Source organism: Simochromis diagramma, unplaced genomic scaffold, assembly GCF_900408965.1.
Source record: "Simochromis diagramma unplaced genomic scaffold, fSimDia1.1 OVJJ01000304.1, whole genome shotgun sequence".
NCBI classification, from domain to species: domain Eukaryota; kingdom Metazoa; phylum Chordata; class Actinopteri; order Cichliformes; family Cichlidae; genus Simochromis; species Simochromis diagramma.
Window position 1 is genome coordinate 13,204,265 of NW_024387030.1, and position 27,852 is coordinate 13,232,116.

Below are 27,852 nucleotides of genomic sequence, written 5' to 3' on the forward strand. Positions count from 1 at the left end.
TGGGTAGTGGTGAATAGGGAAACCCTTTTCACAAAAACAGCAAAGAGGCTTGAGGCCAAATTACAGTAATCGTCATTGACAAACAGAAAATAATTCCCAGTTTGGGCAGGAAAGTCATAAGATGCCTTAATAACCTTAGCAGAGGGGGGGGGGGGAAGAAGCTGTTTGTGCTTTGTGGGTGAATGGTGCTGAATCCTTGCAGTCTCATTATGCTAAGAATATAGAAGAACAATATAGGAAGCCAGCTTTTTTCAAGTGCGTCTTCATGGTAGCTGCAGTTTTCACAATTTCAGAAAAAATATATGATATAAACCTGGAGGAATGGCTTTTACAAACACACCGCAGCTGTGTGTGTTCAAGTAAACTACTTAGATACCATGGAGCACGAGTAATATCAACTTTTCTTCTGGGCAAAAGTCAAGGAAATCTGAGAAAGCTTCTTGTCTAATTAAAAAAGAAAAAACTGTTTTTCTTGCTTGTTTTTTAAAAAACAGTATTAAGCTTTATCTTGGTATGATGATGATATAGCAGCTACAAATGACACACTGAAGAAAAAGAAATAAAAGTAAAGGCAATGTTTTGTTTTTTTCTAGGAAATTAATGAAATGTATAGACTCTTTATGATGCTGTTGCCAATTCCAACTAAAAGAGTACTGAAAAGAACACACGGTATGAAACTACAACTATGCTGTGACCTTACTATTCAGGGGAAAAAAATCATACTGACATACATGCAGTCATCAGCTATAGAAAACTATATAGGCTGAAACCAGTATGGGTTATTCAGCAATTTCATATTCAGCATTTGGATCATCTTTTGTTCTCTCACCATGAAGCTGATTAATCTTAACAAATAGAGAGAATTTCTCCATCATCTGCTTTCAAAGGCAGGAGTTGGAGCTCTCGCTAAATAAACTTTATGTGATTTTTGAAAGAAAGTGCACCGTTTTTGGTTACCAAAAAATAAAAAATAAAAATCTGATGATAATGTGGATTCAACTGGGCTTTTTAAAATTTTAAAACCTAAAAAGCCATAGAAACTGTGTGGGAGTGATATCAATTCATCCAATAGCTAAATAAGAAATAAAATAAAACTATTCAGATCATTGATAAGTTAGGCAGCAAAAGTCTTAAATGCTTACTTTGAAAACATGTACGTTTGTCGCCAGACTGCTCAGCTCCTGACCTCTTCCATTCTTGTGTCTGCTTATTTAGTGAAAAAAAAGCTTTGTGTTACGTATTCATGTTTCTTCAGAAAAAGAAGAGCAGCAAGGTGAGAGATGATGCTCAATAAACCGGGGGCGCGTAGCCACTCGTGTGTCACATAACATAACTCTGTGCTGACGTAGGACATACTGCTACAGACGCTTACAATGGTTTACAACAGAACACAACACACAATGGAGAGCAACAGTTCAAGGTTTTAATTATGGACACAGATTCAGACAGAACATTATGTGACTCTGAGTTGTTCCTATCAGATCTTCAGGCCTTGATTTTGACCAGAAGATACAACATAGTTCAATAAAGTACAGTACAGCTTTAAGCTTTGGATTTAAGTGCTGATCCATAGGCTGAGTTGGTTAAATGATCTGTGGTCGTACAAGCAGGAACAGAAGTGCTTGGGTCCGTCGCTCAGGAAAGATTCAGCCTTTAAATCAGCAACTTAGCTCAGCACCACTGTTGGTTGAGGTGAAGTTTAATGATGGACCAAGAAAAAATGAGAAGCACAAACCCTAGCAAGGTTAGGTAGAGGAAATATGCTTTATTAAAACAAACCTCCACAAATCAAAATATGCAAAATAGTCTGCGATGGCGGACCTCACTGAGCTGTTGCACCTGATTGCTTTAAAGGAAGCATGCCCCCAACAGGAGCACAGAGTATTGCAAAATATGTTGACTACTCCCAGTCAGCCGTGTTTAACATTTGGACCAAGCAGAAACTAAATTGAAAGGCTTTAAAATATATATCTGGAAATTTCACACATATAAAAGATGTAAGCGCAAACAAACAGATTCTCCTCTACTCGTTTATGCTACGGGGTCACGTTAGCTAAAGTTCCAGAGGAGATGGCAAGCTTTACCTCTACAGTAAATGCACAGATGGACAATTACATTTTGGACATTTTTCTCATTTCCCTGAGCAAAAAGCCTTAAAGCTTTTCATCAGGAAAGGCATAACGGCTCAATAACACGACCAGCAAACAGTCCAGATCTCAACTTCAGTAAAAATTCAAGGTGGAAATTGAAGAATAGTGAATTTGCCCACCCACCATAAAACCCTGAATGGTTGCAACAAAGTTCAATTTCCGGGATTCAATTTTTTTTCACCCCAACATCAAATTAATCTACTTGCTCACCATTTCTCACCATTTTAGACAAAGCTGAATGGCAAAACCAACATGCTGGATTTCCTTCTTGAAAGACTTGTATAATCATTTCCATTGTTTCAACTGACAGCTCTCTTGTTAGAGCCATGCTTCCTTTCATTACATCAAGCGCAACAACTCACTGTGGTCTGCAAACACTCTCTTTTAACTGCAGACTATTTTGCAGATTTAGATTTGTCTATATTTGTTTTAGAGAAAAAAGATTAAAAGATGTTCCGACTGTTTTTCGTTTACTGGATTTGGGGGAAAATGTGTCATTAACTAAAATAACTATATTTATTCAGAGTAAATTTCATGCATCAAGAATGTTCAGTTATTGATCAAAAAGGGAACAGTTTTGTGATTTGTTTAGTCGTTACTAGTAAAAACAGTCAAGTGAGCATCTTCTAAGTGTGTTGATTGCATCATTTTTGCCAGGGGTTGTACAGCTCATGTGATTCCTCTCTATCAGCAACATGTATTTAGGGCTTTAAAACATAAAGCCCCTATAAACGCCTGTTAACATTCAACATGAAGGCATTTTCAAAATCACCTTCGCTGAATACACTGTTGGCATAGAAACAGTGACTTGTCAACACTGGTCCAGTGGAAAAGCTGCAAGAGTTGACCCTGCTGCTTTGTAGACTTACAGTGAATATTACTGCTGTGACTCCATTTACTGGCCTGGTTCCTTTAAAAATGGGATTTACTACTTCTAGTCCATGATGTAAAGGGGAAAAAAATCCTGACTAAGCTAATCAGAAACAAAACTTGTATGCAAAGGCAAAAGCACCAAAAATAAACCATTTAGTAGCAAACTAAGAGGAGTTTTACAGTTTAGTAGCTGCAAGTAGGGGCAATACTTCAAGAGCCAGATACAGTTGTGGTCAGAAGTTTACACAGACTCATCAGAGGGATGAATGTTATGGTAATTTTGTGCTTTAATGGTTTCCTTGAGCTTGTTTTTTTTCCTGGTGGAATAATTGTACAGCATATATCTTTAGTGAATTTAAAAAACAAGAATTGGGTGTACAAGTTTGACCCCAGGTGTATCTCTCTAATACACCTGCAGTCAAAATTTCACATATAGGTTCAAATATATAAGCACATTTGCAGTAATATTTGGTTAAATATTCCTTAGCAAGCTGCACCTTGATCAGATGGTTTTTGTAGCCATCAACAAGCTTCTGGCATAATCCGGGCAGGATATTTGACCACTCCTCTTGGCAGAAATAGCAGAGTTTATTTAAATCCGTTAGTTCCCTGAGACGGAGCTGGATTTAAGCATAGTACAGAAATTTTCAATTGGGTGATTCTGGAATTTGGAAAGACCATTCCAGAAACTAGGCTGCTAATGCTAGGCTGCTTTATCCATTACAAAACCAGTCTTGATATATTTCTGGGATCACTGACCTGTTGGAACACCCAACTGTCTACCTGTTGAGTTGAAGTTGAAAAATTTGAAGGTAGTACTGCTTGCTTCATTATTCCATCAACTCTGTACAATGTTCCAGCACCACTGGCATCAAAACAGCCCCAGAGCATGATGCTATCACTTATATGCTTGATCGCTGGTACAGAGTTTTTATGGTTGAAAGCCTCACCTTTACTCCTATAAACATTTACCTGGCGATTTATACAAATAGCTCAATTTTCATCTTATCTGATCACAAAAATTTCCTCCAGAAGGCGTTTGGCTTGTTCATGTGGGCGGCTACAAATTACAGTTTAGCTTGAAGGTTTTGGAGCAGGAGCTTCTTTCTTGGTCAGCACCCTTTCAGTACAGGTGATGTAAAACTCGGTTCACTGTAGACAGTGATGCTGGTGTTTCCACATATTTCAATTCATGACAGGCTTGAGCTTTGTTGTTTCCTTGGTTGTTCCTGAAGGTCCTAACCAATTTATTCTCATCTGAGGGTGATTGATTGAATTTTCCTCCAAACCTTGGCTGGTTTGTGTCAGTGACATATGTGAATAACTTGTACTTATATAAAACTATTTAATTGATGATCCTGGAATCGCCAGTTGTTTAGAAATAGCTCCAAGAGACCTTCCCAACATATGTAAATTCTCTATTTTAGATCTTCACAGAGTTGCTTGGACTTTCTCACTGCTCTGAATTATGATCAGTCCGATGAGTGCTGTCAAACAAATCATTTTATGTTGGCAAAGAGAAAGAACCAGCTCTAGTCAATTCTGAATACTAAAGAAAGGCATCACAGAATTTTCAGCACCAGTTATTACAGATGAGTGTATGTATATATTTGAGCCTCTATGTTTACAATTTGTGTGTGAATTAGAGAAAGTCCAAAATAATTTCAGACTTGTGCACACAATTCTTATTTTGTTAAAGTCATTAAAGAAGTATGCTGTACAGTCATTTCACCCTGGAAAAAATGGTTCCAATAAATCAATTACCACCTCTGCACCTCTATAAACTGGCAGGACATATATTTATATATACTTTTATAGCCTTATTCATATTACTCAGTTTTGTCTTAAAACTTGTTATGAGATGTTTTCTAGAAAAGAAGACAAAACTAAACCCCTTAGTCTGGCTGGCCCTGATGATGCTGTCTTTTATAATTTCATTAAAACCTGTGAACTGAATTTCACAGGTTCATACAGCTCAACTGCCTTTATCTGAGCCTTAGGCCTCTGAAGTGTCCTTGCATACCTGCAATGTCTGTTTTGTAGAAAATGTTCCTGTAGTGTGATAACAGAGAACTCAATAATAGAGTTTGAATGACAGCTTTTTTTCATGATTTGCAGACTACAAGAGTAAAACAGTCATCACACACACCTTTAACACGTTACTAAATCGGTTTTGTGTGGATTTTTTTTCCAGCTATGTTGTTAACATGTCTACGGACCAACTATTTTAAGTTAAAATCCCTCCATAATAACTTATGAATTTCCATCTTTGTCTTATACTGTATTTAAAATTATACTTACATAACAGTTTGAAAAGACTGGACGCTGAACACGCCGGGAGTGAAACGATGAATGGCTACTTGTATTTTGGAGATGTAAACCACATTAAACAAATGATTTAGTGAGGGTGGATAATTACAGTGATCGACAAATGCGTGGCAACTAATGCTTGCTTGACATGTTCTGATTAGCCCTCATTTTAGCTGAAACCACGGAAGAGGAGGATGACTGGGTCCTGGGGGAGGAGAAGAGCAGGATGAAGATGAGGTGAAGTTTAAAGACACGGATGAAGTGAAGTGACGACATGCAAGAGGGATGACTCAATCACCCACTGGCTGCATGCTACCAGAGGTCAGACAGCATGCAGAGGAGATGGGGAAAATGTATGAAAAAGAGACTAAATCCTTGTGACATTATCTGTTTCTTTCTTCTTCTTCTTTTAAGCAATTAATCATTGAGGACCCACTGAGACAGCATGATGACAAGAACCGCATGCTCAGATTTCTATCTTACTGCAGCTCAATGACAGATAGGAGAGCATGCTGGATATGAGAAAATCTCCAGTCAGGTACAAAAAGAACAAATGTTTGATATGAATCATGCTGACATATTTTCACAGTAAAGAGCAGTTGGGTCTTACACACATGGAGTGTGGCTGGTATGGATTGACACAAGACAGTGATGGAAGTTCAGGACAAGCTATTATATTTGCTCCTGTTAGGTCTATAATTTTGCTCCCCATATCTGAAAGTTTCCATTCCATGTTGGTCCATTTGAAGATGCATGGTTTGCTTCTGTGAGACAAGCCCACTACCTGATACACTCATTTTGCATAAATCATCACATCTAAAGAGGAACAGACATCAGCAAAGAAACCAGGACATCCATGATTGCAACACCACTAAGGCGAAGATGGCTCATTAGGGCCTGTCCCAAGTCTCCACTCATTTCATTTCATTGTTCCCTCATGCTCACGGTCAAATGCCATCAATTGTTGCACTTCACTTGCCTGCCAATCAAACACATTTTTCCAAGCTGTTGGAGTCTTCCAGTCCTGCAGCCAACCAACCATGCCAAGGCAGGTGTCTATCTCATTGGACACGAGCCCATGTGGGCTCTTGAAATGCAACATTTTCCTTCTAAAATCAGAAGAGGTCCCCAAGTTTGCTGTTTTTGATTGTTGGCATTGAAAATGCTGCCTGTGGAGGACATTTTTACAAATTTCCAATTTAAAACATTAGATTAAAAAAAGTAAGTTGCATTACATCAGTGTAACTTTGATTAGATGCAGGTATGGTAATACTGTAAAGTCAGCATGGCATGTAGTCTACAAGACTGTGGAGCTCTCCTTCTGCTGCTTTTTTTAATCTAAATAAATAAAATGTGTTTTACTTACCAAAATACACTGTCTGCATCCTTCAAGTTTAGCAAAATTGTTAAACACAAGCGGCCTTCCTCCTCACTGCCTTTGTTGCCGTGCGGCTGCTGCCAACTGCATGTTGGAGGCTGGGCATGTGTATCCTTATGTAAGTGCACAAACTGATACAGAGCATGACGCCAAAGAGAAGAGTCACTTTCACCTATACATAAAGCAAATACGCATCCAAGTCATGGTCATTTTTTTGCTCAAAATCAGCAAAAATGTTGACAAATCAACCAACTAGGCATCTTTTGCAAGGTTCGAGATGTCTCAGTCATTTTGCTAATCCCTTGTAGCTGTGAAACAACTAGTCAGCCACTTGCCAGACGAGTTATTCTGAGACAGGTTTTTTTTTTTCCCTCCCCTTCCACACAATGAAATATGAATAGAAGTGGTGGGGATAGTTGGCAGCTGTCAACAAATTCCACAGCTTCCCGCCACCATCGATCAATCAGTCCCATATCTGAAGCACAACTGTGCTAACCCGTTGGCTAGAACTGACATTAATCCTAAACCTTCCAGTCAGCGCGAGGGAATAACAGGATATAAGGTGGTGGGAGCGAATGCTGATACAGGCACTAAAGAGGAAAGGTGCCAATGCTAATGAGTGTATCTGTGGCTCTTTAACGAGCCCGATTTGATGTCCTAATTTACAATGAGCTGTGTCTCAGGGGCGCAGGATAATGAGCAGGACCGGGATTCCCAAGGCAGAGGCTTGTGTAACCCATCTCATGCAGGGGACAGTCACTCCCACAGAGTGTGAGTAAGAGACAGACAGTAGCACAGAGAGCAGGAAGGACATATTCCATGTCTGTAGGAGAGAGGAGGGTGTGAGAGAGGTGGGTGCATGTCATCCCTGCCTGATATGATTGTTTGTACACACCAATCATTGAATCGCTGCGTCCAAGTGAGAAAAGCTTGTGTTCTCTGTGACAAACTGACCTCGGGCAACAAGAGCACTCACAGAAAGAGGAAATGGAGAAGGAAAGCATGGCGGGTGGGGGAGAAGCAGCGGGTTTGGAGAACAGATACCAAATATTGTAGACTGTGATAAAACAATACTCTATTTTCTCACTTTCCTTTCTGTGCTTAAATTACACAAAATTTTGCATTGAAATTTTTATACTGAGCAGCCCTGGGAAAAAAGAAGAAAAAGTCTGATTCTAGTGCACTCTGAAGCAAATTAACAAATGTGGAGCTCAGTGACCTCAGTGCAGAGACCATGCACACACAGTATGCAGTGCGCCCTACCACCCCCACCTCTTACTGCTGCGTCTGCATGGCTGCATTAGTCAAGCTCTGATGGGTTTTTCCGCCATGAGAAGCAGAGCATGACATGCGCTCAACAATGGCAGGCAGATGACGAGCCAGCTCCATTTGATGATGGCCTCTGTCGCAGCGGCCGCTTTTTTTGATGTGGAGGAATACAAGGGCAGCGTGATTCATTATGGGTGCACAGGTGGCCCGAGATCTAATGAGTCACATTTTGTGCAGTTCAAACGGCTCTCCGAGAGGAATGCACATGCTTAAAAACAAGCGCGTATCAGAGCTCTCGTTGCCACGTTTGCTGCAAAGGTATCAGCTGCTTTTCCTCACGTTGGGAGGACAGATTTCATTCTACAAATTTAAAAGGAGCACCACAATAAGCTTCTGCAACCCTACCAATAACCTGCAGTGTCTATTGCTGATATTTGGATTATACATCTGCTCCTAGTTTCTAGTTAAACCTTTAAACCTCCCAGCATTAAATTCTGCTTAAAAACATTTTAAAAATACAATCGCTGAATAAACACTGTTTTTAATCAATCAGATTTCAGAGAACTGTGCGTCACAGTTCTAAGTGTTTCTGCTGGCCTCTCTAATCAGTCTTGGTTATTAACACTGCCCCCCTCTGGCTAGTTGGCACTCTGATTAGGACACTGTTTTGCATTGTACTGTACTTTCTAAAGGATCTAATTTATCTATGGCACTGGAAAAGTCTAGAAATTAGAAATCATATTCTGTCTTTCTCATAACAATCATTTAGACAAAATATTAATAGTTCTTCCTTCTATGGATATTATTTGGGAAGCATGTTCTAGCTTGTTTGAGCATGCTAGTCAATTCATCACAGGAGCCACAACAATCCAAATTGTGCCTGATCTATTAACTGCTTGCCACTGAGCACCATTTGAACGTTTGACCTTCTAGCACAGCTCCTGACATTATGTTGACATTTAAAGTAATCCCTCCCGCGGTTCTTAATCCCAGTTGTCGTGGACTGGCCTGGCCATTCTCTGAGATCAGGCCCCTTACAGTACATGCTGCTCTCACCACACCCCAGCAGAAAAGGCGTTGAGAAAGAAACAACTTTGACACTGCCAGTCTGCGACATCCTTGTGCTTCGGAGATCACAGCTCAAAGCATGTAGCAATACACAAACTGAGGCATTAAGTTGAATGTACACTGTCATTACACTTTGACAGAGCTAAGGATTAGATTTTCCTAAAATAAATAAATAAATACCAGGCAATATTCAGAGAATCCAGATTAACAACACATACAGCTGTTGTGAAGGCATCTCACATCTGGATGAGGAAAACACTGGGTTTCATGGACACACAGAAAAAAGAAAAAAAATGATGAACTCATCTGATTTTCTTTTATTAAGCATGTTGTTCCCGATTTTTCCTGTAACCCTTCACTTTCACAGCTGAGACACCTTTTAATAAAATGTTTGGCGTTACATAATCTAACTGCAGAGAACGTGTCATTCGGACAACAGGCCCCGACAGATAAAAGTGATTAAATGAGAGGTACAAGATGACAACCCATTTATTTAGTAATACATTCTGCAAACTAGAAATTTTATTCAAACTTCAAAGGCTAAAAAAATGAAAGAAAGGAGGGAGGGAAATAGGTGGGGGGGGGGAAGAAAATTTGAGTAGCAGGGAGAAAAATGCATCTATTCACAAGCAAGGAATGCAATTTGTTCAATCGACAACACAAATAGTACAATTTAGTTCAGGGAGCAAAGCTTTTTTTTCTTTTCTTTTTTTTTTTAAACACATTTCTTTTTTTCCCGCCATTCCTTTGGAGCTAGAACATAATACAAAATATACAGTTATTGAACTTTGTAAAATCACTCACAGAGGCCTCTGAGAAGCATTTGAATCAACACTGACAATACTTAACTACAGCACTCTAAAGCTATTCTTGAATGTAATCATAAATAGAGCAGACATTAATGTATGTATGCACATTTTGAATGCTTACGAGGTTACCATGTTAAAACACTTGCATTTGTTGAAAGTATGACATCATCTGCAGTGGAAATTAAATAAGCTTTCATGACACAGATTTGATACAGTAACATGGAGAGAAGAAAAACCAAACAAACCTGCAAAGGTTGAAAAGTTCTAACTGGTGACAACCCGGCAAAGTCACTTTGCTGATAGCTTAAGTACCTTAAAATGGACAGATTTCATTTTCTGAGAGTGTAATGTTAGCAGCATTACTCCTCCTCGTAGTGTTTTGTTGGACAAGTACTTTAGGGGGGCAATGTGAGTTTGGGTAAGGCAAATCGGTGAGCTTATTTATGAGCTGAGAAAAAAAAAAAAAAAAGAAAAGAGAGAAGAAAAAAAAAGGTCAAAGCGAGGCTCAGCACGTCCTGTAAGGGGACGAATAAACCACCACCACTAAGGGTCACACAGTAAACGCCACAACTGAGGTACATAAATATGCACAAGAGGGCGCAAGCTTTTAAAATCTCTTCAGCTTCTGCCAGGTAATCCTCTGTACAAGAATATACAGGATGCATTCCAGGCAACCAAAGTAACTCTGTAAATAGCTCTATAATCTTTTTTCTTTTTTTTCTTTTTTTATACAATAACAATTTTCTGAAAAGAAGAAAACAAAAGCTGATTATATAGAGGATCAGTGCATATGACTCGTCATGTATAGTCACACTTATTTTCTCACACACCTCACATGTTTAAAACCCTGAACTCAGTACAATTACAGATTTGAGCTAAGTGAGCATCACACAAGTGCACGAGAAGCTGAAATTACACGGGTGAGTGTTTGAGGGCATTGGCTGGGGTTGAGGGGGAGCTTTACAAGACAAGGCCGATAGTGTTCCTAATTACTAAAACAGGTTGTCTTTTCCAGTAGTTTCTTCAATCGTTACTCTTATTTGTTAACATCAGCACAATTCAGGCAAATACTGTACATGAGTATAACCTTATCCCAATCAAACAGACCAGTGTTAAAGTAATGGGAAAAAAACAATAAGGAAAGGCTCTAATTAAAAGTAACTGCTGAACTAAAGACAAAAACACTTACTATTGAGATCACGAGGTATTTAAGGTAATGGAAAAATAAAAAACAATATATGCTTGGAATAATTTTTGTTCAGGTTTTGGGGGAAATAACAGGGGTGCAAAGGAAATTTGCAATCACTGAAAACATGCACATGAGGACAAATTATAGACGGGCCACTCTTAGTATCTCACAACATTTCAGCTACAGCTATTCTGAATATTGAAAGGTGCATTTCTACTGTAGGAAGTGGATAACAAGCAAAATTTAAGGGCCACGACATTAACTTTAAATTATTCATGTGAAAACACAGGGGCATGAGTTTTGTCAACTGTCTCAACATACAAAGAAAAATGTTTGTTCATCGCTAGGCTTGAAGAGAAAATTACCAAAGTTAGAAATACCTACCAGGATTGCAACAAGCAGTTGGGTGCTGACAGTTGTTAGGTAAGAGACACTTAGTGCACTTAAAAAAAAAAAAATACAAGCTATGCAGAGCAAAATAAATAGCTTAGAGATTAAATATGAACTGCTCCACGCAAAAAAATAAGAATAAAAAAAAAATCAAATCCACTGAATAAATTGAAGTATTTTCAACTGAGTACAGCAGGTTTACAAGTATTACGGTATCATACTAGCAGAAATACAACTCTTAATTTTAAAACCAAAAAGATGGAAATGAAACATTTTTACTCTGCTGTTTGTCTTTTGTTGCAACTTGATTTTAATAAAGGGAAAGAACATTCAGTGAAACCACATCTTCATGCAAACACACAGATTTCCTACTTGACTTAGCTGCCACTTCAGCAAATCTTTTGATGGTTGTCATACTTTTGTAGGATTACTGGTTAAAGGTACACTATGGAGTCTCTCAGTAAACGTACATTCAACACGTCTTAGCAAATTCATTTTTGCTTTAAGGCCTATCAAACTTTTTCATAAAATCATATTTTCCTAGGCTTCATTCCCTAAAATCATCATCTGGTTTTGGAGTATTTTAATGGTTCTTTGGCACTCTAAAAGGCCCTTCACATGTGCGACAGCATCACAGCTGCACTTGGATATTGTTGTTTGCACGATTCCCTACGCGACAGGCAAAATGCAGCGAAGGAAAACTTGCCTGTTCCACACGATAAAAACAAAACACAAAAAAACCCCTGCAGAATTACAGGGTGTGCAGCGATCAGCGAAACACAAATTTCAGGCCATTCACTTGGCCACAAGCAGAAACGAATGCAAATTTCTATGTGAAAGGGCCATTGTGTCACATTACTATGACACCACTCGTTGATATACAAATTACTGCCCCCTGCAGTCAGCAAAAGTGCATTTCACATCACCTCAAGGACATTTCTTGCACATTTTTTCCCTCTAAAGTGTGCACTTGCAGTGCGAGGACCTGCTTATAGATTTCTTTTCAACCAATGATCAAAAACTCCACAGAGCACCTTTAAAAAGCAACCAACCAAAACTAAGAAAAATAAACTACAGTTAGTCCAATAAGTAAATATTTATAGCTAGTTTTACTTGTGAAGCGGGCTTTGTAAAACCTCGGGGTTCTTTGGCATTATTTGCCACATTAAGCACATTAGAAAGTAGCTTAGGATTATTATCAAAGTTAGTCTTTTTTCCCCTCTTAATAATTAGCCAAATCTAAATGTACTGAAATGGTTAGGATTGTCATTATGATAAATCAAGGAGTATAAATTTTGTACATAATTACTTTGCATTTCATATATTTGGAACCATTCAGTATTAATCACAGGAACACCAAATGGATTAAATGGAAAACTTGGTCAAACACAAACATTTAACCAACCACCTGAAGACAAACAAGATAAGAAGAAAAAAAAAATACCTAGCTCAAGCAACATGATTTATTCCTTAAAAATTTAAGCTGAAAATATATACACACATACATAAGTTTCCAACAATGCAACACACACACACAAAATGCCAGAAAATAAATTTGAAATAAAACTATTTCTCTTCGAGAAATATATCAACTATGTGTGTTAAATACATATTTAGTCAGCGACTATCTTTACAGGGGGGTGGGGCGGGGGTGTTAACCCACAGATCTAACACAATAGCAGCAAACTGTATTGTGCTGTGCCTTGCAGTGTCGTGGTGAGAGTTTTTAACGTGACAAGAAACTAACGGGAATAAAAAAGGCGCCGCACAACAAGAAAGCTTCGTTAGCAGATTTGTACTTGTTCTGAATGCCCAAAAGAAAGCCTCGTAAGTTTTAGAGCCAGCAGTTTCTTCTATTTTCAAATTGCCAATGCAAAATTTTGTTCAGTGCTTAAACTGTTCACAACAAACAGATCTTAATCAGATGTAAAATGAATAAGCTCAAACATATTTGCAACACATACAAAAACTGCATCTAATGGGGGGCTTGGCATAGGCCGACTAAAGCTGAAGGTGTAATTTAAAAAGAAAAGAAACAAATATGGCACCCACAGTGGTCACTGGTATTCATCTACATTTACAAATTGATATTTAAATATGACACAATGGGATGTGTAAACCTGAATAACCTCCAAACATTTCAACTGAATTACTAGTTTCATCTCAGGTTCTGATAGATACATTTAAAAATCAAACAGGGTAAGATGTAAACTCTGCTGTCCAATGTTGTTTGGAATTAGGAATAATGAAGCCTGTGTTGAGCTGATATGAAACACTGGCTGGGGGGGGGGGGCTGAAAACAAGTAAGGGGAGAGCACTTCTCTTAAACTCCAGTCTAGTTTGTCCAAAACACCATGCCAAATTGAAATCTGAGCTGCACATCCAAATCTGCATTTTACCAACACATGTGCACACAAACACCCAAGCACGCTTGCAAGTATCTACAGACAAACACGTTAACATGGGACCCATCAGATACCTCTCAAAAATGAAGAAAAATAAAATTCCACTTCATACTTGATTGAGAAACACCTTGCCATTATTATTTGAGCATGTACAGAAAACTACTTACAAAAGTAAAATACAATTAAAAAAAAAAAAAAAAAAGCACAGGGGAAAATAATTAGGACTCAAATGGTTTGATATAGAGCTTACTGTGCTGTCAACTATACAATTTACCCGTTTCTTAAAAGGAGCATAGACTAATTGGAGGAGGAAAAAAAAGAAAAAGAAAAAGAAAAAGAGAGAAATAAAAGCGCAGAGACATTGTGCCTGGAGGACAAGCGATAATATTCACTGAATAGACATTTGTTAGAATTCCAGAAGAGCAGGAAAAGGCAGATAGTGCATAAAAGGTTCTCTTTTTCCATTTCTTTCATTTTTTAACTTAAAATCAAGCTGCATTAAATACAGGCTGTTTGTACAGGACAATTGCACTTCACAAAAACAGAAATATACAAATACACACAAGGAAATGTGAATCAAATTAATTACAGCAAAAACCAAAAAAAACAGAAAGGAAAAAAAAAGGTGGGGGGAATCTTACTACTTAAGCCGATTATTTAACAAAATGGAAGAAAACTTTGTGGACTCACTTGTTATGGATTACTTTAGAGGAGAATATTTAGGTGGGTGAACATAAAGGGGAGACAAGACAGCGGGGATCCTGAACTCCAGAGTGGACCGGTGCTGCACTGTTCCAGGTTTGTGTGCATGCATCTCCTCTTCCTCCTCCGCCTCCCATGAAATTCCCTTCTTAGAAACCAAAAGCTCAGAGTGACGGAGAGTGACTGCTGAGCTGAGCTGCTGTGGGTCTTGAGAGGATGGTGGTTTGTAAACTCTATGCTGTGTTAGTGGTAGGAGGTTGTGTTACCACATGTCGTCTGTGGATGCAGAGTCCTTGATAAGAGAGGAGAGGAAGGAAAAACCCTTCAGACTCTGGCTTTACATCCATCAGAACTCCATAAGACCAAGAGTGCATAGAGATATGTAAAAAGTGATGCCAATATAATTACAGTGAAATAAAAGATATGTAAAAAGTATCAAGTACATAAAATAACAATATAAAATCTTCACAGAAAATTCATTACTGATATGGCTGACAAGTGTCATATGTGATTTTGGTTTATAAGGCTAGCTTGTTGTCCTGTTGTTGTTATGCCTGAAGTTAAACTTCAACTGAGGAAGATTCACTTTTCTACATCACAATACTGATGCAAATTATGGAACTTCTAAGAATCCTAATCAAAGTTTAAAACTAATCTAAAATCAAAGCTAGGGCTTCATTTATGAATGTCTTCTTCGCTAATGGAAGTAACATCAGCCAAATTTAGTGAGCAACACTGCCATTAAACAAATCACGAATATCAATCATGAAAGATGATAAGCTCTAATGTTACAGTTTCTACTCTGCTGGTTTTCCCATTTATCACAGATGATGGCTATAGTGTAGCCTTCCACATTTTATACCACTGGCTCTATTTCTTATTTGCGATACGATTAAAACATTCTTCCACTATGCATTCATACAATATACTTTTGTCCCCCTTGCAGTATGTATGTGAGTGGCGTGGGCTGCAGCATTGCGCAATACACACAAGCCGCTGCGCTGCACCACAGTTGAAGCCGATAATGAGTGCAACAAGTGTGGAAAGCTCTTTGCATCTAAGATAAGAAACAAGGGCAGTCTGCTAAAACATCTACTGAAAGTACATAAGATACGAACGAAACACAGCACACTGACTGTGAGGACCAAAGTGTTTTGTAATGTAAAATGGGTTTGACATCCCTTAACTAAAGTGGGCCAGACCAGTGAAACTCCTCTTTCTATCAGTATAACAACATGTAACGCATTTAATCCCTGAGAAGTCTTAATATGAGGAAAAGAAGCGCACCTTCAACAGTAAGCTTCAGTTTTGCTACATAACAAATGTGTAAAATTAGAGAAAAATGTATGCTAGCTCAGTGCCTAGACAGGAGATATTTCTACAGTAGGTAGTGAAAAGCAAATACTTTTCTGTCATTTAATTGTTTATCTATTACTTAACTTTGACAGAAAAGGCTTTAAAACTTATGAAAATACACTTAAGTTTAAAATCGATGCACTCCTTCACATTTTTCAAAAAAATCGTATTCAGTGGGTCAGATTAGAGACCATCTGGGCCCTGTTTTGACACCCCTACTCTAGTGCCTAGTGTACTCTAGTGTGCCTGTGTTTTGATTGCCCAATTGTATGGTTCAAATGTTTTCACTAAAATTAGTTAGAGCAGCGGTCCCCAACCTTTTTTGCGCCACGGACCGGTTTATGCCCGACAATATTTTCACGGACCGGCCTTTAAGGTGTCGCGGATAAATACAACAAAATAAAACTAGTACCGGTACCGAAAAAAAGAAGATTTATTCATAACACACGTGAAAAGACCCAGGAAGACAGAGTTAAAGATAAAAACAATAACAAAATAACACTGAAAACCGGTAAAAACCCTGAAAACTATACATTTCACACCTGAGCCTCAACTCTCGCGGCCCGGTACCAAACGACTCACGGACCGGTACGAGGCCCGGGGATTGAGGACCGCTGAGTTAGAGTACAGGTAAAGTACTTGGTCACAATATCAATAAGAGTACCATTAAAATATTTATCTATTCACATGTCTGATATTGCAATATTTTAAGTAATCTACTACGAAAAACTAGAGTACTGCATTGCAGTTATGAAGCAGTTTGCCACTTCATAGATGAGTTTGTGTTGTTCCTAAACGCTCGCACTTTTTAATAATACGACTAATAGTTGATCGTGAATTATATAAGTAGGAAGAAGTTTCACAAACTGAATTGTTGTAACGATGTCATCCTATTACAGTACTACATTTGAATATAATGAGCTCTTCAGAACGATCCATTAGGTTTTGCAAGGTCAAAGGGACCTTGAACTTTGAAAAAATCTAATTGTTTTTCTTTCACTTCAAGAGAAATCTGACCAAGTTCCTACAGGCGGGGAAAAATATGTACAATACACACACTTTTGTTTATAACATGTAGAGATTTGATTTTTCTTTAAACTTTTATTTTTAAATGTTTAAACTTAAGGGTTAATTTTTAGACTTTACACATTTCTTTATGGATATGATGCACTGAGAATATATTGTGACTACTGTATTAAATAAGTCCGTTATGCCGTTATATTTTTGTCAATATTACTAATGGCGGCTTTCTGATATGGTTTTATCTTAGCAAAACCACACAAAATTGGGTAATTATGTGATGCAGAGCCATGCAGAAATTTTTCTGTAAACGAGAAAAATGCCTCGAGGATGCCAAAAGCAGTACAAGATGTCTCAAATTAGATTTCCCCTGCCATTTAAAATGCCATTATTATTATTACTGTTAGTGTTTACAAAAATTACCCACATGATCTAGCTCTGACATACAGCTCGTCTGCCATCATCCTCCCTGCTGTGCACCGCAATATAGTAATAATAAAAATAAATGAATAAATAAAACAAGTGCAGATTTGGATTCAAAGAAACTAACAGCAGTAGTTAAATGCGATAATTTCGTATCCGGATACAGTCATTAGCATTACAATAGAACATAGCTACCATAGCCTCCCCAAGGTCAGTCACAGTCAAAACTGCAGGCAGTTAAAGTGTTCCCGACTGCCTGACATCCTTTCTTACAGACTATAGTTACACACTGTGGTTTTACACAATACTTACTTACAGCAGAATAACAGGGCTGCAGTTAACAAACCTTTCTAACAGGGCTGTGATGTACCATACCATCTGTGATAACACTGGTATCAATGTTGACATGATGAAAAAAAACAAGTGTCAAATCACAATTTCTATATAGGGACACCATTAATTTGTTCTCTAGCACACACCTTAACTACACAAGCCCAAGCATGTCTGACAGCTAAAAGTCCACATCAGCCTCCGATGACAATTTTAAAAAAAAAAAGAACATACTTCATCCACCTCCTTTGTGCCTTCCATGTTTTGCAAAGTACACTGCAAAACATACAAGAAAAAAAGTTTCCACTAAAAGTTGGAAACACCAAACTTGTTTTATAACTTGAAGCACTGTTGAATACAACCAGGCTATGAAGGCACTTGAGGAAGAGATGCTAACAGCTCATAATTTGTGACCGAAAAGTAAACAAATGACTCAACCATGCATCACTGGAGCACCCTCTAATTTGCACTCTATATGACGGGAAGAGCAAAATGATGGATGGAATTCACTGATTAGGGTTTCTCAATGGAAAAGCAGGGCTTTAAGAAGCTGACTAAAAAGCTCAACCAATTCAACTCAAGTCAATTATGTGGCAATATTATTCAGCCTCCTAAAGGGTTTCAAGGTTAAGTTACTTTAGTTATTGTGCAAGTGTTAAGCAGTTTTGTTACTGCTTTTACTAACGATATCCATAGCAACTCATCTGCTAGTCATTTAAAACAAGAGAAAAATATTTGACTCATCAACTAGTCCACTTTAAATGGACAAAGGTAAACATTGCCCAAACAATTATTTCTCATGTATGTTAGGAACTACATGAAACTTTAATTCATAGTCCTATAAAACCACATTTCAAATGTGTCTTAAATGTGTTGCACTTTGGAAACATCGACAGATAACATTTTTGAACTCGCAATTTCCAGTGTACACTAATAAAATAATAAAAATACACTTATCTGAATTTGATGTGTATTTATGTAGTCATGCAAATCCTTGACGTTGCATAAAATTTTCATAAAAACCACCACATAGGGTGCGTCCTATGAGATATTTTTTATATATCTCCATTGTTGCACCATGATCCTGGATCCTGCTGCAACAATAAAAACACTCTTCTGTATTTTTTTTTCCTATATTGTCAGGGATATTATTACAAACTTCCTTACCATCCTTACTCTCTAACATGACTACTAGCAGGTTCAATTGAAAGGCCCTAATGGAACACTCAACTCCTCAAACTTTGTTATATTTTATTTTGCTATAGTTTATAATATTAGAATGTTCAATTGCAGATCTTAGTCTTCATAAAGGTTGACATCAAACTGAAAATTTTCAGTCAAATCATAGTTAATTATTTGAAGCCTGTATATGAAAAATTAAGAGACAGGATTTTTTTTTTTTTTGAGAGCTTCAAACTGATGGCTGTTAAACAAAAAAATAAATAATGTTTAAAAAAAAAAAAAAAAAAACACTGAATATTAGCAGTTTGGATAACGACCACAAGGATGACTTAAACAAAGCACATAAGCTACATGAGCTATAATAAAAAATCTCTCTAGATAAGAAATTTATCTTTAAAAAGTCAGTGTGAATATCAGAAACAAATTCAATACATGGAAGCATAAAAATAAAAAAATAAAATCAGAAGCAGCTTTAAAAAAAAAAAAAAAAAAACAACAAAACACTGCCTAAAAGAGTCAGACTGCATTTGTGTAGTACTTTAGGTGTATCACAAATAAATATGGACAAAACTTATATATGCCCTCACCAGCCACTTCATTAGGTTGTATCCCTGTTGCCTTCAGAATTCTTCATAGTATAAATTCAACAAGCTGCTGGAAATATTCATTAAGAGATTTTGGTCCATGTTCACAAGACAGCATCACACAGTTGCTCCAGATTTGCCAGCTATACATTCATGATGTGAATCTCCCGTTCCACCACATCCCAAAGGTGCTCTGTTATATTGAGATCTGTTGACCGGGGAGGCTGTTTGCATGCAGTTAACTGATTGTCATCTTCAAGAAACTAGTTTGAGATTATTTGAGCTTTTTCACATGATACGTTATCTTGCTGGCTACACTACCGTCATTAAAAGGGGTGGACATCAGTAAAAATGCTAAACTGGCTGTGGTGTTTAAACAATGCTCGGGTTCATCTTAAGGCACCCAAAAGGTGCCAAATAAATATCCCCAAACCATTATGTCAACAGCAACAGCCTGAATCGTTGATACAAAGCAGGAGAGATCCGTGCTTTCGTGTTTTTTTTTTAAATTGCTGAATTCTCACCTACCATCTGATTATTGCAACATTGTTGTAGGAGAATCATCAGACCAGACAACGTTTTTGTCCAGTTTTGGTGAGCCTGTGTGAGTTAAAGCTTCAGTTACCCATTCTTAGCTGACTTGAGTGGCACATGGTGTGGTCTTTAGGTCTTCAACAGCAGTATGCGGTCATACTGCTGTTGAAAACCTGTGCCATGGTTTGAGGTGCCACCTTTGTCCTAAGTGGGGTTTTTTTTGAGTTGCTGTTACCTTCTTATCAGTTCATTCTCCTCTGATTTCTGGCATCGACAATGCATTTTCACCCAGAGAAACTGGTGCGCATATTTTCTCTCTGACCATTCTCTGTAAACTTTGAAGATGATTGTGTGGGAAGATGACATTAGATCTGCAATTTCATAAATGCTCAGTTGCAGCCATGCGACTGATTAGACATTTACATTAACAGGTGTACCTAATGAAGTGGCTGACAGTGGATATTTTCCTTTAAGACATAATAAATTACCTCCCACGTAAGCCTATATGACTTTATTATATTTAGAAGTGTGAAATAATGTGTTACAGTTACTGCTGAAGTTTAGTATCACTGTATTTTTTCCCATCAGATTTGGCAGTGTCACAGTATGAACCTGGCACAGGTTTCCAAAAAGTCACTTAGTCCATAGGTTCATCATGTCTCTATTTTCTCACTGTTCTGTAGTGACAGAGGTTTATTCAGGTGCTAGCAGACCATTTTGCTACCAGCCAGCTAACCCTACCCAGCATGCCATTTGGCAGTGTAATTATGTAAATGTATAATCATTGTGTTATAAAATGATGGGGCAGTTAACCTGGTCCACTCTCAATCCATTCTATGCAGCACTCTTTATGACCAAACATTAAATTTTGCAGTGCTACAGTAGTTTAGCTGCATCTCAACAATTGATCAGTATAGGCATACATGAAAAAAGACAAGATATTAAAATGGGTATAATTACAATTTTACAATCTATCAAACAAATCTAACAACACACAGCAACATTAGAGTTGCTTAACACAAGGAGTGACGGTCTTTGGGAGGCCAGGACTGACCTCAGATTTTATCTTCATCAACTTTGTCCCCCTTGGAACCTTACTGACAGTATCCCTGGTTTCTCTTCTCTGAAATGACTGGTTTCTGTCATATTTCAGGCCTATTTCTAAAAGGACGTGGAACCTGTTCTAATGGTTGTTAAACCACATCTTTATCGATAAATATTGAGGTGCGAAAACTCGTCATTGAGGGTACCCGGGGGGTGGGGGGTAATTTTGTAAATAATCTAAGTTAACTTCACATCTTCCTCCCTGAGTTTTGAATACATCTGTATACAACTGAATGATAACAAGTTGTGAAGATCTTAAAGTGCAAATAGCACCAAAGGTGATCTATTCCCTTAAAAAAAGCTTGAACAAACAAAGTGTAGAATGTCACTTTAAGTTGACTGTAACAGTTTCTAAGAAGCCTAGTGCCCTCTGAACACAGAAATCTTTGTGTAAACTGGTTGGAAAAACAAATCTCAATTTAATCAATTAGCAAAAGTGAGTCAAAAGGTTTGAGGGGTTTTTTTTGAAGAAATTACTATGTGAAAGTAAATTAAGTAATTAAAAAACCTTCCTTACACAAACATGAAATACAGGAACCAGAGGACAAGTTTTACTGTCAAGGACAAGATGATGTGCACTAATACGTGTAGCTGACTCAATGAGCCTATTTGATAAAAGGCACAATATCTGAGTGGACAGGGGCAAAAGCTCTGAGTCCTGTTTGTATGAAAAGGACTTATGAGAAATGTTCATTTTGAATCAGTTTGAAGAGGACCATTTTTATGCCACACTTATTAGTGACTTCTTTTTTAGTTCAGTTGCATTAATTGGTGAAATTAGCTCATGGTTTGTTTGTTTTACTTAAGATAAACATTGATGACAATTGTCTGAACTGCTTGAGTCAATCCATATTTTTTTCTCCCCTGACTGCATTTTGAAAAAGATCTCTTGGCAATATGATTGTTTTACCTTTCTGAATATTTATAGCATGCATGGGATTAGTACAAGTGTGCTTAAAGAAAACAAAAGCATGCATACTTCAAAGAAAGCACATCTGCAGGAAGTTAAAGCAAAATACTTACTGTGTCATCACTTCGATACGGGATAAGTTTGTTGTACACTGCTTCAATAACACTTCGTCTGAGGGGGAAGGCAAAAAAAAAAATCAATGCTAGTTTTCATTCAAAATGAAAAAATATATACATATGACACCCAGTGTCACAATAGCATAGTTTCCATTCTAACCACAAATATCACTTACTTGCTCGCCAGCTCCCCACCAGGAGGAAGGTTAGGGATGCTCTCAGATGCTAACGTCCGCATCACGTGGACCAAATCCGGGACACCTTCATCCCCATGCTTTTTGATTATCTCTGTTGGAAAACACAATTTGATTCGATTACAGCTCTGTTTAAACAACACCAGAGTACTTCTAAAAATATACAATTGATATGAGCAATTAAAATATTATATATCCATGTGTACAAGGAGGATAACAAACTAACAAGATTAATATTATCCAATTTAGACCAAATCACAGTTGTTTAAGTGTGAATATATGTAAAATAAAAGCTTTGTCATAGTAATACTTCTTCCCTGATGTAACACAGAGGCCACAAAACGGTCATCCCAACTAAATAAAATATTGCTAACTTTGATGCTTACTTTTAATAGTAAGCGTAGAAAAAAATTAAATAAGCCTACTTTCATCTATTACATTCAGCCTAAGCTTTGCACAAAATATAAATTATGTTTGTCTCTGCCTTCTGCTGTTAATGACATTACTAGGGTATCAACCACAAAAGACAATCATCTTTTATTATTACTGGCCCTGGACTTCTATGAGGCATCTTATAGGAATTCACAGTCAATTTTGTTTAAGGAGCAAATGTAACAGCTATGTAAGTAACTCTTCAGAAATACAAAGTTACGTCATGTTAGATATATTAATTAGAGATATAACAACTGGCAACCAGACAAGTTCATTCTACCATCTAAAACTGAAAGGCTATCATTAATATTTGGTAAAATGGGCAGTGACGATATTTACTTTGGAGTTTGTTTTGCTTTAAGCGCATCTAAAATTTCTCTACATGCAGCTGCTAAGCCACAAGACAACGCAGAGAAAGCAGGGGAGGCAACAAAGACAGATAAAACAGGAGGTGAAACAAAAAAGATAAAGACATCTATCCTTTTTTGTTCCTTTTTAGCTGAGTGGTTAGTCAGGTTGAGAAGAACTAAGCCCTGTGTAAATAATGTATAAAGCTGTTGTAACTATGCTAGCGAGTACAAAACTTTACCGGGATTTCTTATATGACCCAAAGCAGCTTCTTTTCACAGAACCTTTAGGCAGTAGCCCGGAAAGTGAAGAAGAAATAAGTACAAGGCATTTTCCTAAAATCCAGGTTTATTATTATTATTATTATTATTATTATTATTATTATTATTATTACAATTATAATACCCGTTCCTGCGCGATGAATGGGACGCAACAACAGGTATAACCTCAACCAGCAATTGCTACTTTTCTTTTTTTTTTTAATTCTACAAAATAGCAATGAAGCATCAACTGATGCTCAAACAGAACAACATAAGCCCAGGGATCATGCCAACAGGTGCTACACGAATGGTGATGGTGTAGCTGGCAGCACTTGCCTGTTTTTTTACCTTTACTTGCCACTGGGATACTACATTGGTGGACTGGGACCAAATTTGAATCTCGACTGCAATTTCACCAACAGTGACAACAAAATAACTGGATAAACTGACTATTCTTTTGCATTTGTTTTCACTGCAAAACTCATCTTTTTTATTGTCTTTGTTATAAATCCGACGCTCCTATTTAATTTGTGGCTGTGCATTTTTAACCCCTTTCTAAAAGCTCAAGGTTATTACTGAGTTTATAGTCAAGGCAACACAATGAGAGCCCTCAGTCAACAATCTGTTTCAAAGTTAGTAAAAGTCCCAAGGTTTCCATAGTTGATCCTATGGCTGGATTACCGTTTCCTGCAGGTGCTTTGCACTACAGGTATTTTAGAATCCCTCCCCTGGTATGTTTTAAGTATCAGGCAACAGTCTCCCTGTTGCCAACCAAGGCCACTGCCACCTGTGACTCTGTTCGACCCCATCTGCACACACAAACACCCCGTGGTGGATGCAAAAAGACAGGGACTGATAGTTGCCCTTTTGATATCATCTTTATGGACACCATAAATCACTTACTAAACTATTATCAGATGAACCTCCACCACTTCCAACTTTTTAAAAATGCATTTGTTTCTCCATAGTGTAGTGGTTAAAACATCTGCTTAACATGCAAAATATCTTCAGTTGAAAACCAGGCTGTTAATTTAAATCTTGCCTGGGAAAAACTTACTTTACCTGTCAGCAACACCCTTCGTGAAGTTTCACACCCTGTTTTACACTTAAAAGTTTTTTGGGGGTTTTTTGGTTTTGTTTTTTTAATCTAAAGGTTGAATACTTCCAGAACATTAGGGGGTAAAAAGGAAATGATGATCACTGGCAGCATTTGAGAGACTTGACATCACTAGTAAGATATTGTTTTATTGATACATGTGCAAGATGCGCAAATAAACTTAAGATGTCAATGGCAGTCTCACTGTAATGAATGAATTTGAAGTCCTTCATTTGGTGTTTCAATGCTTCACTATCCAGTATGATTCAAATATCTACCTTAAATATATCAGATATTTAAGACCCAATCTACAGACATTAAAAACAAAACACTTCCCGTTTTTGCTCTTTGATTTTGCATTTTTCATTGCCTCTAAATACAAGTAAGATATGAGCATTTGTAAACTTGATGTTTTCCTCTATAATAATGTCAACCAAAAGTGCTTTTACTACCTTCTACTCTGGCCTCCAGATATTTGTCCAGCTCAGCTTCTCGTTTCACTGCTTCTGAAGATACCTTTGGGGCCCCAGGAAAGCAGACTAGCACAACACTCATATTGTCCCGGCTTCCCTGCAAAGAAATCAAAGATAACAAACAAGAATTTATGTAAATCAACCATTGTACCAAACAGTTCAACAAAGTGTCAGAAGAGGGTTTGTTGATGGTATACCTTGTACAAGCAGGTGTCAACAATTTCATTGCTGACTTTTTCAAGATCATCCGTAACCTCTAGCCTTGACCTCACAAAGTCACACAGTTCTTCATTGGCCATGACATCCCAGATGCCATCACAAGCTAATATAATGAATTCATCTTCCCCCTCGCTTCTCTCTATTGCATAAACTTCAGGCTCTGGAGAAACAAGCTGCTCTGTCGGGCCTTTTCCATGCACGCATTTGTAGTCGAAGTCTCCGAGAGCACGGGACACTGCTAGGGACCCATTAACTCGCTGGATCATGACTGAGCCACCGGCGTTCTGGATCCTTTCCTTTTCCAGTGGGTTGCTAGGTTTGTGATCCTGTGTGAAGAAGTGCACAGTGCCACCCCGGCTGAGGAGCCCACGCGAGTCGCCGCAGTTGATGAAGTAGATATGGCTTGGAGAAATCATCACCCCCACTGCAGTGGAGCCACTTCTGTCCACACCGTGCTTCTTCTCGGAGATGGTTCGCATGTGTTCGTCAATCTGCAAGAACCCAGTGCGGATACCATTCTTCACGCTGTCCACACAGGGGTCATCCTGAAGAGCACTCTGGAAGTCTGAGTTGCTGGTGATGTGCTCCAGCAGGTGCTCACAGCAGTACTTGGCCACCTGAGAGCCAGCATGCCCATCATAAACAGCGAAGAATGACCACAGGTCGAGACCATGAGACAGACCAATTACCGCTGTGTGTGCATCCTCCATCTCAACCCTCCAACCCTGCATGCTGCTCAGCCCATACCTCAGGTTGTTACCTTCACCATGGGAATTATACTTTTCCATCTTTGGTTTGTCCAGAAATGCACCCATTGTGTCCCTTTAAAAGCCTGTAACACAAAAGAAATGACAAATTCGTTGATTAAGAAAGTGCAGTCCAATCAAAGCCCCAATTTGGAAACTAAAACAATACATGTTGTCTAATTATGACAATGTGAAAACATAAAACGAGTACAAATCTGACAAATTTTCTGAAAAATAGTTTTCTAAGAAATAACCAGAAAGAGGCACCAATTCTATCAATAAACTAACAGCACGTCTTAGATCCATTTGTGGCAAAAGATTAACATCTTGGAGTTGAGTTCAGCCCCTACTAGTCTAAAAATAGTAGACTTGTGTGCACATTTTGGCCACACATTAGGAACACTGCTGGTGTGGATCAGACTGAAACGCCCTCAGGCCAGTGGCTGTCTAGAGTTTACCAATAAATGTAACGAAACGTTTTAAGTTATTTACTTTCATTTTGATAGTCCACTAAACCACTGTGACCTCCGCAATGCAGACCACTTCACCATACTAGCTACCTGGGGTAGTAAAGAGTTGCAGCTACACGCCTGTAGCGCTAGCCCCAGCTAGCAGACTCGATAACCATCACAAGACATAAAATCGGTCAAAACCAACTCTAACGCTGTAATGAACTAGTTTACACCATAGTCACGTTTATTAAGGCTCAATAATGCTGCTGGGTTTAGTGAGAAACTTTGCTCTGCAGCCAGTACCGACTACAACTGAAATAAACAAACAGCCTAGCCTACTTACGGGCCTTGACCCTTGTCCCTCACAGCTAACTGACAGGCCTCCCTCCCTGCCGTGGTGCGCTAATATAATATTGAGGCAGGCAAAGCCCTTGGCCTTGCTAATTGCTACATGCTAACACAGCTAAGAACTACGGCTGCCCAATGTTCCTCAACAGCTGCTGGCTACAAAGTAAACATTTAATGACTTACCAAATACCAAAATACTAGTCGACACCAGCGGAAGATACAACAGGGACGATGACCGACTGGCCGCAGTTCGCACCAGAGAGGGTACACCGACGAAACTAGGGGGTTTACGGCGGTTTAGCTAAGGTAGCTAGCCAGTTAGCAGCGAGCAATCGTCACTCAAGACTCGGTGCATATAAATTGTGTAGGTGCGGAGATCCCTCTTTGCGTACGTCCGTGATGCATTACATTATCTCAGCTGGCGAGAATATTCAAACGGATTTTCTCGTGGCTTTTGGGGGGGTGGCCGGAGGTTTATGCGGCCAAGCCAGGGGAAGGGAAGCTGAAACGTCTGCCCCAGCCTCTCCACTTGACAGCCTGACAACTTGCTAGCTAACGTTAGCCTGAGCGGCACGGAGCGGCAGAGACAGGACCCGGATGTTGCAGGTTGCGCATTCGAAAACATGACATCATTCCTAAAGATCTGTGGCTGGCTGCTCCAGCTGCTACACAGAAACGTGCTCGCAAAGCATGTATACCACAACACGGGCTTCCAAATCTGATATAAACAAGCCCGTACAAAATGACAATTAATTCAGTGCAATCCTGCAAACGGGCTGCATAAGTGCTTCTGTCAAAATATGTCGTTATTGCACAAATTCCTGCTTCTTGTGCAATTTCAGTCTGTAGAAGGGAAATGTGGCACAGTTAATGTTGACCATTGCTTGATTTTTGTTTTTATTAATTTAAATTTATTTTATTTTACCCCCCCTCCCCCCGCCATGTTCTCCAGCGCCACCAATAGGTCGAATTATAGGTGAGTTTATGCACTTGAATCGCTTGCTTTATTTATTTATTTATTTATTTATTTATTTATTTTATTATAATAATTTACAACTGTCAGGTTTCCACCACATTCCCACAGCAAATTATAAACAATTATAAAGGTTAACATGCATGCATAAATTTTTTTGTTTAGCTGTTAAGTATAATTCGTGAGGTCTGTCCAAAAAGTTAAATTAC

General features: G+C 38.3%; 1 protein-coding gene across 2 annotated transcripts; it reads right to left on the bottom strand.

Moving 5' to 3' along the window:
* Window positions 1–1,403: 1,403 nt before the first annotated feature.
* On the bottom strand, window positions 1,404–27,299 carry ppm1aa (protein phosphatase, Mg2+/Mn2+ dependent, 1Aa). 2 transcript variants are annotated; one of them, XM_040041731.1, is made up of 6 exons: window positions 26,854–27,299; window positions 25,103–25,956; window positions 24,885–25,002; window positions 22,279–22,390; window positions 22,100–22,157; window positions 1,404–5,538 (listed from the first exon to the last, which is right to left on the bottom strand). In XM_040041731.1, the coding sequence occupies exons 2-6, from the start codon at window positions 25,937–25,939 to the stop codon at window positions 5,503–5,505; spliced, it is 1,161 nt and encodes a 386-aa protein (XP_039897665.1). In that variant the 5' UTR covers window positions 25,940–25,956; window positions 26,854–27,299; the 3' UTR covers window positions 1,404–5,502. The 2 variants fall into 2 exon arrangements, with proteins under 2 accessions (XP_039897665.1, XP_039897666.1); XM_040041732.1 differs by lacking the exon at window positions 1,404–5,538 and adding an exon at window positions 8,815–14,835 and having other exon boundaries at window positions 26,854–27,291.
* Between the last annotated feature and the right edge of the window lie 553 nt (window positions 27,300–27,852).

Bases quoted from the DNA above. Each gene is read 5' to 3' on its own strand.
- ppm1aa (XM_040041731.1), bottom strand. From the start codon at position 25,939: ATGGGTGCATTTCTGGACAAACCAAAGATGGAAAAGTATAATTCCCAT. The intron at 22,158-22,278 runs GTAAGTGATATT...CTTCCCCCTCAG, and splicing joins GGTGGGGAGCTGGCGAGCAA to ACGAAGTGTTATTGAAGCAG. The intron at 5,539-22,099 runs GTAAGTATTTTG...CTCCTCCCCCAG, and splicing joins CGTATCGAAGTGATGACACA to GACCCAGTCATCCTCCTCTT.